The sequence below is a fragment of the Poromitra crassiceps genome, assembly GCF_964638095.1.
Source record: "Poromitra crassiceps genome assembly, chromosome: 9".
Taxonomy (NCBI): Eukaryota; Metazoa; Chordata; class Actinopteri; order Beryciformes; family Melamphaidae; genus Poromitra; species Poromitra crassiceps.
In genome coordinates, this window is record NC_139630.1 from 4856805 (window position 1) to 4875383 (window position 18579).

The 18579-nt window shown below is 45.1% G+C and overlaps 1 protein-coding gene across 1 annotated transcript in view; it reads left to right on the forward strand.

Annotated features, from left to right (window-relative positions):
- adgrg6 (adhesion G protein-coupled receptor G6) overlaps positions 1-18579 on the forward strand; it is a gene marked incomplete at its 5' end in the record, with an annotated part of 119249 nt that overhangs the window by 39519 nt on the left and 61151 nt on the right. The window contains 4 exons of the mRNA XM_083643747.1: positions 1401-1466; positions 4772-4843; positions 7270-7371; positions 16561-18053. Of these exons, the coding sequence (XP_083499873.1) occupies positions 1401-1466; positions 4772-4843; positions 7270-7371; positions 16561-18053 (1733 nt within the window). The remainder of the gene's footprint in view (positions 1-1400; positions 1467-4771; positions 4844-7269; positions 7372-16560; positions 18054-18579) is intronic.

The following is an 18579-nucleotide window of genomic DNA, read 5'->3' on the forward strand; positions in this document are numbered from 1 at the left end:
TTGATACACTTTTCTTTAGTCTCTCTCTCCCTCTCTCTCTCTCTCTTTCTCTCTCTCTCTCTCTCTCTCTCTCTCTCTCTCTCTCTCTTTCTCTCTCTCTCTCTCTCTCTCTCTCTGGGAAGCAAGAATGGACACGGAGGAGAAAAGGGGCAAGAAAGGAAGATGGGGGGGGGGGAAGCAAAGGATGGAGAGAGAGAGAGGGAGGGTGGACAAGCGGTGGAGATTGAGGGTGAGCGAGAGACATAGAGACGGAGAGAGCGAGGAGAGCGATGGAGTGTGACTGGGCACAATCCTCAGCGCTCGTCGCCTCTTTTGAACCTCGGTTACGGAATTCCTGCTTTTTTCCCCTGCTGACCAGTGTGTGTGTGTGTGTGTGTGTGTGTCTGTGTGCGTGTGTGTGTGTGTGTGTGTGTGTGTGTGTGTGTACTTGCTCTCCCTCCACAAAAGGCTCTGTATTCACAGCCTGCCTGTTCTCCCACTGGCTCTGGAGGCTTGTGAATATACAGTATGTGTGGGCCAGAGCCAGGCTGAATATTGCATTTCAGGAGCGCCTGATGATCAGAGCGTCCCCGAACCAAAACATCACTTGTTTGTGTCTTTGAGCGAGATGCTGAACCAAATTCCTGCTCAGTCAATGGATATTTGGATAACAGTGTCAGATACTGTACAGTACATGCCTCAAATAATATGTTGAATAAAATAATAATTATAATAATATGTTGAATAAAACCCCAAAGTCATTGTCCAAGGTCTATTTAGATGTGTAATTTATTGGAATCCTGCACACTTTCAAAAATGGGTTGTTTGTTGGATTGGAAGCAGGGTCACTGTGTGAAGGACAGAGCCTCTATGGTATGCAGTGTACTCAGTGAGCCACCAGGGCTCACTGAGAGGCGCTGTCCTTCACTCAGTGAGCCACCAGGGCTCACTGAGTGAAGGACAGAGCCTCATATGGTATGCAGTGTACTCAGTGAGCCACCAGGGGGCTCACGCCCCAGGCTGTATATCTTGCATCAGAAACCTCATCCATCATTTTGTGTGTGCAGGTTTCCATCCACTACAGTACCTTAGATATGAATGGAGAATGAAATCATCCCACTGATTCTGTTGAGTTCAAGAGATGAAATCAAGCACACATCAAGCATTTAACTTAATGTTTGAAATGTACAGCTGCTTATCATACATTGTACACATGTATCGATAAGCAGCGAAATTTGTGTTGGTACAGTATGCATTTCAATTAACATACATTCATTATGATTAATATATTAATTGATTATGAACTAATGTTTGTGTGAATAATGTTTTCTTGCTATCCTATCAAAATTGGAGAATCATGCTATTATCATTTTAACTGATGGTACTTTTTCTCTTTTTAAACTTCCTACCCTGTCCCGTAGGTACGTCCCTGCCCAACTACACAACACACACTACCAGCTGTGACTCCCCCGGCCTGGGCTGCCCAGGTAGGCAAAACACACGCACCTCTGTTTTGAATACTCTTTGATGTAACAAAAAGACTTGCCTCATCTCTTCACCATAATCTCTGTTTGCTGTGTGTGATGTCTCCAAGAAACCATTTTTGTCTTCTTGTGTGTGATATTTTCTATTTATAAAATAGTTCCGGTCGAGCAATTCGATACCTTGATTAGGCTGCGTTCACACATAGTGCTTCACACATATGTGAAGTGCTTTGAGTACTTTGAAAAGTGTGATATAGATGCAATCAATGATTACTGATTAGTATTATTTGTGTGGAGAAAGCTCTGCCTGGAGCGTTTCTTGTGAGAAATAAAAAGCGTATCACAGCATCATCTGACGTTAGTTGAGTACATGTAGCTGGCAAGCTAACCAGGGGGTTAGCCTACTTGTTGCACAACCATGTATGACCCACAATATTCAAATGTGTATTGATTGTGTATAAATTGTGTATACATTACTGCAACAGCCCTTTCAATCAGGCTGCTGTGCATAAGTCTAACTCTGAAAATGCAAAAGGCAGAAGTCTACAGATGAGATATTGTTGTAGTCGGTTGTTAGAAAGATGTATTCATATGATGTTTGTGTGTGTCATTTTATTGCAGTTCATATTTTATTGAGTCTTGAGAAAAAGCCTTCGTTTCAGGAAATGTGTGTAAGCAATTGTGGAAAAACTAACATGCTGCTTTCAGTAACATCATACAGTAGAACAGTAGAACTAATATACTGTAAGCTAAAACTCCGCTGTCTATCAACCAACTCATAAACCACACCATTCCATGTCAAGTCAGCTCCTAGAATGAGTGCAAAACTTTACAAGGATTCCTCTTGGAGATGGAGCCAAGTGCGGCAATGCGGTACATCAAGTATTCTGTCAAAAATGGGACTTTTAAAGTTTGATAACTTTCTGTGGATTATGTCACTGCCATGCCAAGTTTCACATAAACATCACTTAGAATGTTCCAATGAGTTTTTAATAGGAGCCATTTGGTGGAGCACCTCACGACACCACGGCCCAGTGGGTGGCCCCTACTGGGAAACAGAGCCCAAACCCTGGCAGTAGTTAGTGCCTTACTCGAAGCACGACTACAAAGGGAATGGAAGCCTTAAACATCGGAACTAACCTGCTGCCAAGAATGACCTTTTCCAAAGTCTCCAACAGCACCGTAAAATATGGGTGTCCCCGATGGGAATCAAAAACCCCAAACCTGGCAGTGTTTGTTCCACGCTGTTCCCATTCAGCTTCAGAAGACCACAGTTTTCGCTCTCAGTCTCTAGCCTTTATGCCTTGTTAAGGAACCTCCAACGTGCCAGCAGTTTCCTGAACCTCCTAAAGCTGTGGAACCCCTCAAATGGATGCTGGATGTCTTGTTGAAGGAAACTTTCTAACCTCTGGTTTGGCTTGCAGAGCCTCCACATCGCCCAAGTCCCAAGTAACCTACCTGCATTTGAACATTCCCATGTATTGTCAAACATTTCTGAACTACTAAAAAGATGTGAGAACTCCATGAGAGGAGACGAGAAGCTTGAGGAGAATAGAGCAAGGAACAAGGAGGAATATAAGGGCTAAATGAATGGAAAGTAATGAGAGGGAGATCAGTTTGAGGTGAGGAGAGGAAAGGAAAGATGGATCTGAAAGAAGAGAAAAGTTTAGCAAGGACAGAGAGCCTGGGCAAGCCTGGAAAAAATAAAATAAAATCCACTCTTCTTGTTTTAGCTAACCCTTCTCTTCAAGGTCAAGTGTCTCATCAAGAAAAGAGGGTGGCAGCGTTGAAAACCTACAAGCTTTTACTCACTGTTTCTCACCAAACATGAATGAGTCACATTCATTTGTTGGGAATAGTGGCAGAACGCCTCCTCAGGCCCGCTCTATTCATCTCATTCTCCTCAACTAACCCCAGAGTGTCCTCAGAAGACTGCAGGAGAACAAACACCAAGGCACCAAAAACAGGAAAACCACCCCAGGGTGAGTTCTCCTGTAGCACTGACCAGGGTCACTTCTTTGGCCGGCTTCCCGAGCCAAAAACCATTAGGGAGATTGTAAACCTGACCACAGATCGTAGCCAAAGGAGAATGTCATCCTGGACTTCTTAGCCAAGGACCTTTGCTCCAGGAGGTCATGTGATCTGGAAATGGCACTGGGTCACTTCAGCCGACGACGTGACCCAGCCCTCGCCCCTAAATGTCAGTTCTCACACTGCCCTGACCTATGGAGGCCTCAGAGGGACATTTTGCAAAGGTCGTTTTTTGTGAGATTTAGCGCATGGGAGGAAGGAAGTAGAGGCTATTGAGTGATGGCTTGTGTTCAAGAATATAAATGACTACACAGCCTAAGCAAGTCGACAGGGCCTGAGAGAGCAGTCAGTTTGTTGGAGGTCCTTCAAAGTGATGTTGGACTTTGGTATTACCAATTGTTTTGTGTAGATTCTGCCATGATATAACCCAGAAATACTGTATGTGATGATCTGTTGCTCTCTTAGTGCTTGTCCAAACTCCATTCCAATCCATTGTAGTATGTAGGAACAGATCTCAACATCACACTCGCACATTAACAAACATGAACAAAGAACATTCCGTTTTTGGCTAACATCATTAGCCAGTTGTTTGGATTTTTACCTCATGTCCTCTATATTTTTATGATGAATTTGGGCATGATTCTGAATAGGGGTGGGACAAAAGATTGAAACATCAATATATCGTGATACCTCTTGCGATATATTATCGATACATTGGCTTCCGTATCGTGATACCATATTGTGATGCCATATCGTGACATTTATCCTGAAATGTGTATCTTTTGCACTCTTTTTTTGCATTATTTTTCCCCCTGTAAACCTAATTTACACACATTGAAAAGATTTTACTGAGGCATCATTTTGTATCCTTCCTTTGAATTCACATGTGGAGAATAAATGCAAAATTCCGGCTTTTCGCCTTTTTAGGGGTGTTTTTCCCTCTTCAGTTACACAGATATTGTGATGTATCATGGATGAAATTTCCTGCAATGTATCGATTATCGCAGAATCTCTGTATCGTGATACCATCGTTATCGAGGGCCAAGTATCGGGACAGTATCGTATCGAGAGTTATTCTGCGAGTCCCACCCCTAATTCTGATTGTTTTGTCGTGGTCTTGTCAGAAAACGAGAGAGAAAATGCAAAGAGCTGACTGGAACAAAGTAGTTCTACACCTGATAATCCTGCACTGTGTCATCATCCAGCTTCTCAACCATTCATCATCCTCTCTCATATTTCTCTCTCTCTCTCTCATCCCAACCCCTTGGCGCTACCAGCCTCTTCTTCTTCCACCACCCCATCCACTGACTCCACTAACATCATCCATGCTACTAATGCCACCACCCACGGTAAGTAACCCTCACCCTCCTCTCAATATCCTTCTGCCTCCATTCTCCCTCTTCTTGATCTTCCTGAGCTTCTTTCCCTCTTTTTCACTCCTTGTGTAGTATGGAAGGGATATACGGCACCATCCTGTACAATACAATAATGACAGCCATTCCCAAACTTAGGAATGCCGCGGCCCAATTTGAAATCTGAAGATCTTCTGACGCCCACCCAACTATTTAATCACAACTATGATCAACACACGAGACAATTAGATCAGATATTTCCCTATATATTTTCATTTCATAAACAGAACATGTGAATGTGGGCATACGGCAATGTACTACACATGAATAATCCATCCACATACAAAAATGGAGGCAAAGTATTTGCATTCATAACATAGATGAGATATTTGTTGAGACAAACTGTGATGATCAACAGCAGGAAAAAAAATCCACAAGCCACTACAGTATGAAAAATGTTTGTGCTACCCTATCGAAAAGTGCTACCTTATCTGTAAAGGAGAGACACGTTGGTACCCATAGAACCCGTTTTCATTCAGATATCATGAGGTGAGTGGTCAAAGTACCCCTTTAAAATTGATTTTTCCCTCGACAAAATTTCCGCCCAAATCTTTGGAGTGTTATTTAGCCCCCTTGAAGCCCCCACAAGCTAGCGTGACATGGTTGGTATCAATGGATGCCTTAGGACGATCATCCAGTTTCATATGATACCAGAATTAAATCACTATGAAATCGGGAGATTAACGTGAGAAATTACTCGGGATTACTGTGGGAGACGGAGTTAAAAATATGGAGACTCGCGTGAAAACTTCGCGAGTGTTGGCAGGTATGCCTCTCGCTACCTGCTGTACCCCCACGTGGCCCACACTTTAAGAATCAGTGTGATATATCGTCTCGTTTCCCCCCCACCGCTACTCTTTCCACTCCAACTTTTTCCTTCTGTTCCTCCACCTCTGCCCTCCCTTTCCTGCTTGTTCTTCTAGTCATTACGCTCTTCGATTTTGCTCAGCCGCCGTGCTGCTGAACTGTGATGCTTAAGTTCATGATCAATTATAGTGTGTTGCCTCTCGTAGCCCATAATGGAATTATAGCAGGGTGGTTTCAGTGAAATCAATAGACAGCTTCAAATCTCACTTTAGTCCCCTATTAGACACAAAGCAGGTGATTTAGGGTTCGTTGCGAAGAAGAGCGATTCCTTAGTGGACCTATGAAGGTTTGAAGGTGTATTCCCTGATATTCTACATTAACCTTAACCAATCGTCACTCCTCATGCCTAAACCGAACCAATCATCACTCCTCATACTGTACATAAATCCAACCCCCTCGTGCCTAAACCCAACCCAATCAGAGGCAGGGTAGGGCGGGCCCTGCCACCCTGCATTTCGGACATTTGCCCATACATTGTCATTGTGTTACTTATGGATAGAATTATAGTAAAAAATAAATTATTCCCCTTTTTGCTGGGGACCCCCTCAAGGATCTGTGGGGGTCCCCGGACCCCACTTTGAGAAACACTGGTTTAACGAAACCCCAAGAGGTTGGTGAAAACTGTAATTTTGGGCTTTATGGATAGAAAAAATATTCCTTCGTGGTCCTTTGAAGAAGGTTTATTCCTTTATGAAACATGGCTTATATTATTATAGGATTATTGAATCCTCTGGTTGAACATTTTAGAGGGACCCAAAAGGTTGCTCAAAGCGGTCTTGCTTTTTCCATTGCACCTTGCGTTCAGCTCTATTCATTATCTCTGGGAGGAGACTCTGCTATTTGTGCTCTGCTGAACACGTGAATGTGTTTGACTCAGGAGGATGCAGGTTAGACAAATATGATCTACCAACCTGTGAAATGAGTTCAACAAATATTCCATTAGTCAGTCAACCCCCGCTGGCAGTTTCTCCATCTGGAAAGTTGTGGGAATGGATTTCCCCAGGCATGTATGTCGATCAGCTCTGTGCTTTTGATTAGGATAATACATTATTTCTAACAAGCATCTATGCTATTCTCAATTGACTTGTTTTCATTTTAGTCAAGTAATTCAATTGAAGTCTTAATTTGAGGTCTTAGTGAAGACTTCCTGAACAATACTAGTCCACTATAATTGTTTCCTTTTTTCCTCTTTTCGTGTATGTGTGTGTGTGTGTGTGTGTGCGTGTGCGTGTGTGTGTGCGTGTGCGTGTGCGTGTTTGTGTGTGTGTGTGTGTGTGTGTGTTTGTGTGTGTAACAACAAGCATGGTGCATGGTGCTGGATGCTGACACCTAAGCATGTAAAGATGTTTGAAGATGTTAGAAATATCCATATGTGTATATATATATAAGTATATATATAACCTTCCATATGTGCGCCCAACTTGAAATCATTCAAACCACTTGTTTCCATTGTGCTCCCTCTGTTTGTGCTGTGTCCTTTGATTTGTCGTCTCCAGTCCTCTCTCCCATCACTCCATCTCCACCCATCATCCCTACTACTAGCATGCCCCTAACCCCCAGCACCAGCACCAGCAGCTCCTCCTCCTCCTCCTCCTCTGGTAAGGCTTCATCTGCTCCACTGCTTGGTTCCACACAGAGCAAACTGGAACCTTCTCGCTCGGGTTTGACTCAGATGGAGTTTTGAAGGCTGATAGAGCTGGGTATCATTTCAACCACAGCATTTCAAAGTTCACTCCAAACAGTTTCAGGGGGGGGGGGCTCAGTGAATGGAAATGAAAAAAATATGATGTTATCAAAAGGAGATCACATAGAATAGCCTAAATGGGTGTGATTTGGTTAAAAATATAGTTCAGAGATACAGTAGTTTTGGGGAATTTTACTGTTTTATCCCACTTTCCCACAGTCTTACTTACATGTACTTATGCCTGACAGCCCTCCACGGGTATAGGCCTTATATGTATAACATACTTATATGTATAACACGGGTATAGGCCGTCGACAAGGGACTTCCTACTTCCCCACAGTCAGAAACTAATAAAGCCATCAGACACACCTACTTGATGTATTTGATGTAGTCTGATGTATGTCATACAGTCATATCAAGCTATCTTGGTTCATTTGTTGAGTGTTTATGGAATCAAATAACATAATCATGCTAAACTAAACAAGTAAACTAATGGGGAGGGTGGGGGTATTTTTCCCAGCTCTGTCTGCCCAGTTTGGGGACAAAATGGTTTTCTTTGATCACACAAACATTTTGTGTCTGAACCAAAGAAAGGCTTTTGAGATTTGTCCCGCACCAAACAGGTTCGAAGCTCACCCCATTAACACAGTGTGGTTGTGTGTTCTGTGTTAACTTCACTGACCTGCCAACTTATTTTGCTAACCAGTTAAGCCTTCCGCTACCAGCACTGCCACCAGCACCGCTGCATCTCCTGCCACTAACGTTGCTTCAGTCACCAGCACGCCGACTGGTAAGGTAGCTAACCATGTCTATACCGTTTGTCAGTAACTCTGAAGTCAACATGTATATTCTGTGGTATCCTGTTTGTTTTATTGATGACTAATGGAATGACAATTTTGTTTTTGTTTTTCATTCATTTATTATTTTTTGGTCTTTTTTCTTCAGATAATTGTTTTGCTGTCCGTTTATACGAAGCACTTTGCAAAGAATTTCATGGAAATAATAATAATCAGCACCATGCCTCACAGGGATGACATATTTGTATAGACCAACCTGGGTCATATGGGTCATATGGGTTTTTGGTTAGATGCCTGACCATTTATACCTGGCATGTGGCACATGTGTTTTCTGCCATCAGATTGTACTTGACCACATTAACCTGATTCCATTTACACCTGGCGTTAACATGCGTTTTCTGCCATCAGATTGCAATCTGATTGCAATCTGATGGCAGAAATGGGTGTCCTCTCAATCCGCATAACGTTGCTGTATCCAGATTGAGAGGACACATTGCATTTACACTTGTGTTCAATGTGTACACACAATGCATCCCTGACCACCTCCGGAGGTGGTTTGGCTGATCAGATTGCAATCCTTCTTCAATGCGTTTTGGGGGTGTTTACACCTGTACTTTCAAGTGATAAAACACAATCTGATTGCAATCTGATGACAGAAAACACATGTTAATGCCAGGTGTAAATGGCCTCATAAGGTCTGTGATGAACAAAAGTTTATGATACTTAGAGGTTTTGTTCAACAAGATCATATTTACAAATGGAGCAAATTTTTATCTTTTTTTTTTTAGCGTAAATGCAGTTGCAGTTACATTAAATGTGCCAGAAATTGTGATTACCAGAAAAGGCTTAAAGTCCCTGGAAACCAGAAATAATTTTTTATTATTTAGCATTTTGAGTTCATCACATCACAGGAACCTATGTTAATAAGCCACCAGCCAAATTTGAGCGATGATGAACGTCGCAAAGTATATGAATTTAGGTTTGACAGTCATGACAAAAGTCATGAGAATCAATTCGATTTTAGGCTCTCTTTTCTCCCGCGGACTGTGTGGGCGTGTCCCGTGTGTGTGCGTGCAGCCAGGACTGCAGCTCCTCCGGAGAGAGAGAGGAGAGAGAAGGAAAGAGAGATGGAGTGTGTGTGTGTGTGTGTGTGTGTGTGTGTGTGTGTTCGCTCGTTGCTCGGTGCATTTTGACAGAGAGGATTGGAAGATAGACTGCCGCTGCGATTGCACAGCGCTACTGTGTGTGTGTGTGTGTGTGTGTGTTTGTGTGTGTGTGTGTGCGTGCGCGCGTGCGTGTGACAGTGAGAGAGAGAGAGAGAGAGAGAGAGCGAGAGCAGGCAGCATACACAGGCACACAGAGCGGGAGGTACAGCTCTGGCGGAAGGGAGACAGACAGACACTGAGCGAGCGCCGTGATTGGCCAAATCTTATGACGTGATAAGATCATTCAGTTTAGCACCGCACGCACCGCTCTCCTCAATGAGGAAGTGGAAATCCAGACCTTGTAGAAAAGTGGTAGAAAGTAATGTCTCCTACTTTCTGAGGCACACAATTACTCACATAAAACCCTAAAGGTAATAGTTAGAAGGTTTTTGTGGATTTTAGTTTCCAGGGACTTTAAAAAATCATCAACCCGCAGAATATGTTTCTTGGTGGTGTAGAAAGGCCTCTGAAACCACATGTATACCACGAGACGCTAAGCCCTGGTTCACACCATAGGCCTCTCAGAAGCAGCGCTGAAGCAGCACTTCACGGAAGCTTCGAGCAGGAGCCTTGCCATTCACACCAGAAGCACTCCCTTTTCCTCAGCGCCTCACTCGGCGCTGCCCTTCCCCCCGCTCACAACTTGCATTGACTTCATGCCCGGGTGCTCGAGTGCAGTGCGCTGCACGCTTGAAAAATAGGACAGAAGCTGAAACTATCGCTGCAGCACGCGTGCAGCGTAGCTTCAGCGTGGCATGGTGTGCGGCTGTTGTGATCGGTCACACCTGCTAACGAGGACGCTGAAATGAAACTGCCTCCGTGCTGCGTAGCTCCAGCGTTGCTTCAGCGTAGCTTCGGCGTGTGGTGTGTTCGGGCCGTAGACTCCCCGAAACCTTTCCTATTCAACTGTTGGGGGGGTAACACTACAACACTTTGATCTGTATGTGTGTGACTGAATGTATGTATGGTGGATGCACATGTTTATGTGGATGTGGGGGGGGGGCTAGAGCATCGCTAACCTTGAACGGGATGGAACAGTCCACATACAGGTAGCCTAGTGGTTGTCAGTCAGGCTTCCAAGGCTTTGTGATTGGTCGTATCAGCTTCATCCCTGGACACCTTACCGACAGCAGCACAGCTTGGACTGCTCCACACATTTAACTTACTGAGAGCAGGACAGCTAGGAGGACAGCTGAGGCTCTCTGCAGCCATTTACAATAAGTACGAGTATAATTTGCCACATTAAAAGCAATATTTCTGTATCAAGAAGAAGACAGAAGGTAGAACTTAGTTGGATTTCATATTCTGGCAAAATCTGTTGTTCTTCATAGTCCAGTTCCTCTTAGTTTCTGTTTAAAAGTGCTTTGTAGCATTTTAACATCAATAAATCATTGCCACATAAATTTTGAGACAATATTATAATTACCGTAAAACAAAAGCATCGCCAATAATTCTGTTACTGAGACACACATGTTCCACATCGCACCTTAAGACATAAGTGAGCTAAAGGTAAAGGTTAGGTGAGCTAAAATTATAAGCTAAGAGTTGAAGTTAGGAGTTCCAGCTTTACATTTTGAGAGAGTAGCTAACAGTTAGCAACAGGTAACATTTTTTTTTTTTTAATACATTTCAGGCGACCCTATTTGAATTCCAGGCAACCCCACATACAGTAGGGGTCACATAGACCCTAAGGTTGGGAACAACTGAGCTAACTAAACAGCAGACTCGCATTATAAAAGTGGCTGAATGTGTCTTTGTTCAAAGCTGTACACTGGTGTTAGACGAGAATGACTTGCTCACATAGTGGACATACGATATGTGTGTGCTTAGTTGACTGTTGTTTTGTGGTTATTTACCTCCTTGTAGCCCAACAGCCAGCCAGTGACAGGCCCACTGTCTCACCTGCTCCCACTAACCGCCCAGCTACTAACCACACAGCGCATGGTAAGAGCCAAGCCACTGCTAAGACCACTAGCACAGATATGGGTGGAATTACCCTATACTCCCATGAGTGTATACCGTTTTAGTACGGGTGACCCAAGTGGGAAATTGACCCCCTAACCCTGTCTCCTCCTGCTTAACCCATTGATACCTGATGCAGCATTTGTGTGTGTATCCCTTTAAGACCACGAACCGCGGCCAACGCGGTTCGTGGTCTTAAAGGGATACACACACAAATGCTGCATCAGGTATCAATGGGTTAAAAGATAGAGGTGAAAAATGACAGTTTCATAGTTATTTCTCACCATGATTTATACGATCCATCTGATGTACCTCCACACCTGTGGGACTATACATGCCCACAGTGGTACCAAAACCTCAACCTGGGGAAAATAGAACTGGCAAATGAATACGACCCTGCAAAACCAAACAGCAACTCAGAAAAATAAAGTCATAAAGTTTATCTCCTAACGCAATAAAAGGGTTTGGACTGCACATATCATTTAACAGCATGTATGGGTATAGTTTTTGTTTGTGATGTTTGACATTCAAAAACACCCAAGTAGTTACTGCCGGAGCTGCTGTCAAATTTTGAAACTGGATTTTTGTATGGTAATCTATAATGAAGACAGCCTAATGCACCCTCAGTGGCTGTGTTTACATTCACAGAGAATTCTTTAACCTGGTTTTATATTGACATATGTACATACAAATGTAATAACAGGGCTAGAACAATCAGATTAAGCTCTGATTATGAGGAACCTGGTTAAAATCCTTGGGTTACTTCCATATTAAACAGGTTACTGTGGCATTAAATATCATATTCCTTGGCTTTAGGATGTTGCTGTCTTCTCAAACTCAGACATTATTCATTCATTCATTATTCATCATCATGGGTACTTTTTCATGTCAACAAAACACATGTCACATGACAACTGTTCCTATTGGAATGATAATTAATTGATTAATTAATTTTCCATGTATTTGAAGTAGCTGTTAAAATGTACTATTCCTTAGTCAAAGAGAGGGGGATCTAGCAGCCACATGTGTTCATGCTTTTTGCTGGCAAACCATTTTATCTGCAGACAATTATAATATAATATTGTGTTAACTGGTTTATTCGTGGCAGCAGGGAGACTCAAGCTGGGTATCAAAGGCTCATGTTGTTAACAGTTTAACTCAAATAGTGTTTAATCAGAGTAGGGCCAGTAACCGGGTTGCTAGTTGCTAGTAACCGGGTTGCTAGTTGCTAGTAACCGGGTTGCTAGTCATTGTAATCAGTCAATCCTCTTTGAAAGCTTTGCATTCTACTAATAAAGCAGCATTACTAAAACAGTCCTGCTAAGAATACAATGATCTCCTATGACTCCTCTCCTCTTCAGTCCATCCTTTTCCTCCTCTCCTTGTCTCCTCTCCTTCTTCCTTTCCTCTCTCCTCTCCACTAAAGCCCCAGACACACTGGGGCCGACGGCAAACAACACACCGCAAAGACCACAGCCGACGGTCAACTAGCACATAGGTTCTGTGCCTGCGAGAGACCTACTGTAGAGACCTACTGTATAGTCTCTTAAAACAGACTGTCTCATCTACAGTACATCCGGCGAATGCAGCTATACACAGTCTGTACGTTACACCCCCAGAACATGCACAAGGAAGTTGGGAAAAAAACCTTCAGACAGGAAAGAAGTTCGACGGAATCCGACCAATCACGGCACGTGTCCACGAAAAATGCTGCATATTGGATTTTGATTGGACTAATGAGAGGAAGACCCGCCTTTCTGCGATTCTGATTGGACTAATGAGCGGAAAACCCGCCTTTCTACTTCCCATTCCGGTTGGTGCATGATTCTCCCCTACGAAGTACAGACGTTATGGCGGAAGCATTTGAAAATTGCGGAAGCCAACTCGTCTGTTCTAAGAGACTACCTACTGTAGGACTGTGGATATACAAACAGATACATGAAGCAGCGTTGAACCATTTTCACACCACTCTCGCTCACCACTGTATCGGTTTCGTAATATAGCTCCTTCTAATCCAGAATATGTCTGAGAAAAAGTTGCAAATGGCGCTGGCGTTCAGGCCCTGGATTTGCCGAGTGTAGTCGTTTGCTGGTGGAAGAAGGAGAAAGAAAGAGGCGGAGGCAGAAAATGAGGAGAAACCACATTCGATGGGTGATATCATACAGCAACAGGCTCAAGGGTCTTTCCCGAAGGAACACGTCATCGTGAGAATATTCGTGTACTGGAACGATCAGATGAGATCAGAACGTTTTGTGCGTTCCCTCTCTTCTCATGCACTGCTTCACTTAACTCATTGAGTGCCAAGGACGAGTATGTTCGTCAATTGCGTTTTTTGACGGTGGGACGTGGATCAAAGCCTCAGGCATCCCCTGTACAAATATTGTAGCTATTGAAGGTGTATAACCTATTTTACGGACTCATTAGGTGGCGACAGTGCTCTCCAGATTAGAGAAAGGTCCGGAAAACAGCAGGAAAAAGCCCCGTGATGAAAGAGAAACCGCTCATGCTGCAGCCAGAGCCATATAGATTGCTCTGTCTGGAGCTGACGTTGGCTGCGAACAGCAGTCAATCCGCGCCCACAACTGAGCCCCTCTGCCTCTGTCTGTCTGTCTGCATAGTTTCTCCACATGATTAGCCGCCAGAAAAGCAGCACCCGACGCCGAAGGGCCAAACCATTCTCAGCAGTCCGGTTTGGCTTTTCCGTGTCGCGCTGGGAGCCGGCGCACAAAAACGGAGCACTCCAAAAATAGACCTGGGTGCGTGAGGCTGTGTGTTAGTGTGGGGAGGAGTTTGCCGCTGAGGGGGGGAGAGGGGGGTGGGGCACGCAGGGCACCACACAACTACACCACGTCACTACATCAGGAAATATTATCTTCAGAGTCAGTGAATGTGCTTGAAATGCTTCATTTCACAAAAGGCGGAATAACTCAGCTTCTAATTTGAAACGCCTGTATTTGCTCAAAACAACCTATCTTCTCTGGCTCATAACTAAAGAAGGGAAAATGGTATCAATAAACTTTTTTTTGCTGATGATACAATAGAGTCAGCTCGTTCTTTGTGCGTGTTCGGTGTTTACATAGTAATATCACACAATATTCTGTGGGCCTCGAGAAATCACTGAAAACGCTCTGAAACTCTGGCACTGGGAGCGTCCGTTCTCCAAAAGTGGCTGGCACTCAATGAGTTAACCAGCTGACCAGCCAATCAGAATGATTTCTCCACGGCCCGACGTCCATTCAACATGTCGAATCGGACAAAAAGTCACAATCAAGGCCAACTCGTGCCAACGGTGCGAGTCTAGGGCAACAGATGCTCACCGACGACCCAGACATTGCCAACGGCCGACCGCCACCCCGGTGTGTCTGCGCTTAACAGTTCCAGCACAGACTCCTCTGCTGCTGTTAGTAACTACTAACCATCCAGCTACCAACACAGCTGTTAGTAACGACTAACCATCCAGCTACCAACACAGCTGTTAGTAACTACTAACCATCCAGCTACCAACACAGCTTTTAGTAACTACTAACCATCCAGCTACCAACACAGCTGTTAGTAACTACTAACCAACCAGCTACCAACACAGCTGTTAGTAACGACTAACCATCCAGCTACCAACACAGCTGATATTAACTACTAACCATCCAGCTACCAACACAGCTGTTATTAACTACTAACCATCCAGCTACCAACAGAGCTGTTATTAACTACTAACCATCCAGCTACCAACACAGCTGTTAGTAACTACTAACCATCCAGCTACTAACACAGCTGTTATTAACTACTAACCATCCAGCTACCAACACAGCTGTTAGTAACTACTAACCATCCAGCTAATAACACAGCTGTTAGTAACTACTAACCATCCAGCTACCAACACAGCTGTTAGTAACTACTAACCATCCAGCTACCAACACAGCTGTTAGTGAACTACTAACCATCCAGCTACCAACACAGCTGTTAGTAACTACTAACCATCCAGCTACCAACACAGCTGTTAGTAACTACTAACCATCCAGCTACCAACACAGCTGTCACTATTGCTTGCTCCCACACTCCTCTCTCCATTAAAGCAGCTACGAGCAAGATTTTTGATTGTTATTAAACAGTAAAATTATAATATTGATCCATCACATCTTACCTATAATAGTAGCTGAGACCAAAGTCGTGTGAATCGGAGATTGCTCTCTTGATGATTATAGAGTCTGTGTCTGTCTACCGGCGGGCCGGATAAACCCGGAAGTGAAACAGCTGCCTGCCTTCAACCCTTTCCCTCTGCCTAGCAACAGACCATAAACACGGAGAACGCCATGCAGGGGCTTGCTACTCTCACGAACATCTCTCGTTATATTCTAACAGTTTGTTTGAAAGTCATTTCGTTATTTTGGGGTTATGGCCGAAGTGGCTGCCGCAAAACGTTTCATTTCACTTCCTGATCTGCCCCGGCCGCAGACAGACTAATCGTCAAGACAACACTGGCCGATTCACTCAGGGTTCAAGCGAGACTACTCTGCGTTGGTCTCGTCTACTATTAGAGGTAAGATGTGATGCATCGATATTAAATTTAGACTGTTTAATAACAATCGAAAATCTTGCTCGTAGCTGCTTTTACTTCTCTTTACTCCAAATAAGCCTTGTCTTTCCTTATGTCGAATTTTATTTTTCTCTGTCTTCCAACTCCTGCTTTTCTCACTCCCTCCCCTTCAACCGCCCCAGTGGAACAGAACAAAAAAACATTTCAATTTGTGGTGTTTTTACTTTTGCTATTTTACTATTTACTATTTGCTTATTTTTTTGTTTTCAACCTTTCTTTCGATTTTCCTTCTTTTCCTGTAATTGTTACTTTTCTCAAACAAATTAGCTACAGTAACAAACTACTCGTAATCAAGGTACGGTTTCATTATACTAACACTAATCATAATAAAATAATTTTGGACTGGTTTGTCTCATGTCAAGGTGTCAGGATTTTAATATTCTAAGCAGCCTGTACATTGGCATATACTCAGTGTGTTGCAGCTTAATTTGCATTGTGTACAGTAGTGTTTATTTGTTTGAAAACAGTTTTATGTTCTTTTTTGTAATCTGTCACCTCCTTTTTCACCAAAATGGCATCTGGTTTGACGTGCTGTTTTCTGGTGACAGTGAAGGAGGCCTCCAGATCTCCAACCAAAGCTACCAGCCTAGTTCTTCATGGGCAGCCTGAGCACCATGCCCCCCAGTCCCACCCTCTGGCTGCTGGTGAAGCCACTCCCCAAGCAAAACTCTTTGGATTGACTGCTGCAGGATCCCCTGCTTCTCAGGTTCCCAGTCCTCCAGCACCTCCAGCCCCCCCTGGCCAAGCCCCTCACTGGCGGTCCCTCACCTTTGCTCTTGATCCAGCTTCATCAGTTATCACCAGGTCACATGCCCATCACCCAAGCCCAGCCTCTGGCCACCGAGCCCCGGGCCCAGCCTCTCCACCCCGAGCCCCTAGTCCCCCAGCTCCTGCATATCAACCCAGGATGCTATCTCCAGATCTTGGTCCTCCAGCCCCGGCTCCAGCTTCTCAGCCCAGACCTCCAGCTTCTCACCCCCGTCCCCAAGCCCATCGGAGCTCCAAGCCCTCCTTGGGCATCATCTCCACCCCTCTGATCTGGCCGGGGAGGAAGAGGCCAGAGGGAGGAAGACGCCCCGGACGCCCTGTTGCCACCAGAGCCCCACCCAGGCCACTGGTTCACATCACCAAACCACCTCCACCTCCACCTGAACTCAAATCTACAGCCAGGCCTGTGTATACGACACAAATAAGTGGAGTCAAACACACGCACGCCCCCGAGAATAAAAACATAACACACGCATCGGGGCTTATGTATCCGACACATGCTCCCGGTCGCATACACACATCAACACCGCCTGCGTCTCGGCCAAGCTCCTCCCACAAGCCGATCATCACACAACCTTCCCCTGCTCCTAACAAGGAGACGACTACAACCACATCGCCGCCCCCCACAGACTCCAAACTACTTCCTGAATTAGGGGTTGCACCCACATCACAGGCGTCATCTCCACGGCAACAGGAAGACAAGGAAGTCGATCTGAAGGAAGCGTTGCCGGCGGTGGGAGCAGCAGCTGTGGCGTCACCGTCGTCATCGTTGTTGTCGCCATCGTCATCGCTTAGTAACAGGAAGAATAAGCCTGTGGCGCCGCAGTGGTCACTGCTGACCATGAGCAGCGAGGAGAATGGCACGGTCACCGGCAGTAACTGGACCGATCCTCTGGAGCCGCTGGCGGACGATTACGCGTCGGGAACCGAGCTGTTTGCGTACGATTTGGCAGAGCTCGCCGAGGGGACCGCGCCCTTCAGCCTGTATGAGTTTGACTCCGCCTACTCTCTGGACGAACCCACCACCGTCCCTCCTATGGAGCCACAGAGCCTGGCCCTGATTGGCCAGGAAGCGGGGAACGAATTCAACAAATCAGAGCCTCACGGCGCCGCCCTCGCTGCCACGCCCTCGCCGATCGACGCTGAAGGAGGGAATAACCATACGCTCGCACAGCCGCACTTGGACAATGACACTGGAAGCCCACTGAGTGGCTTCGAAGCAGGAAGGGAGCTTCCGTTGAGCCAATCAAAAGGCAGTTTGACGGCAGCAACAGTTACGCACATTAGCAGAACTCTGATTGCTTCACCGACTTTGACAGGAGCTCAGCATGGCACTGTAAACAGTATAAGTCCCTATACATTACGCACACAAACTGCCACTCAACCAGAGGAAACATCTACTTTTCAACCTGCACCATCGAATTTTCCATACCCACAGGACAGTGCTGGAAGTGATGTGCAATCCACAGTGGCCACACGTAGACTCATTGACTATTTATATACGAGTACAAGTACAGCTGTAGAGATTCGAGCACACCGGGCCACATCGTCACACTCCTCTCTCCCCACACCTTTGATTTTCTCCTCTCCTTCTCCCCCCTTGCCCTCCCTCATCCCTCACTACTCATCCTCCGCTCTCTCTCCATCTCCGCCTCTTCCCTTCACCTCCTCCTCTCCCACCATCGCTCTGTCTGCCTCTCTGTCGTCTCTCTCCCTGTCCTCCCCGGTTGCTGCTGCTTTCCCCGCATCGACCTCCCTGCCCCATTCCTCCTCGATGGCCGTCGCCCCTTTCCCTCCCT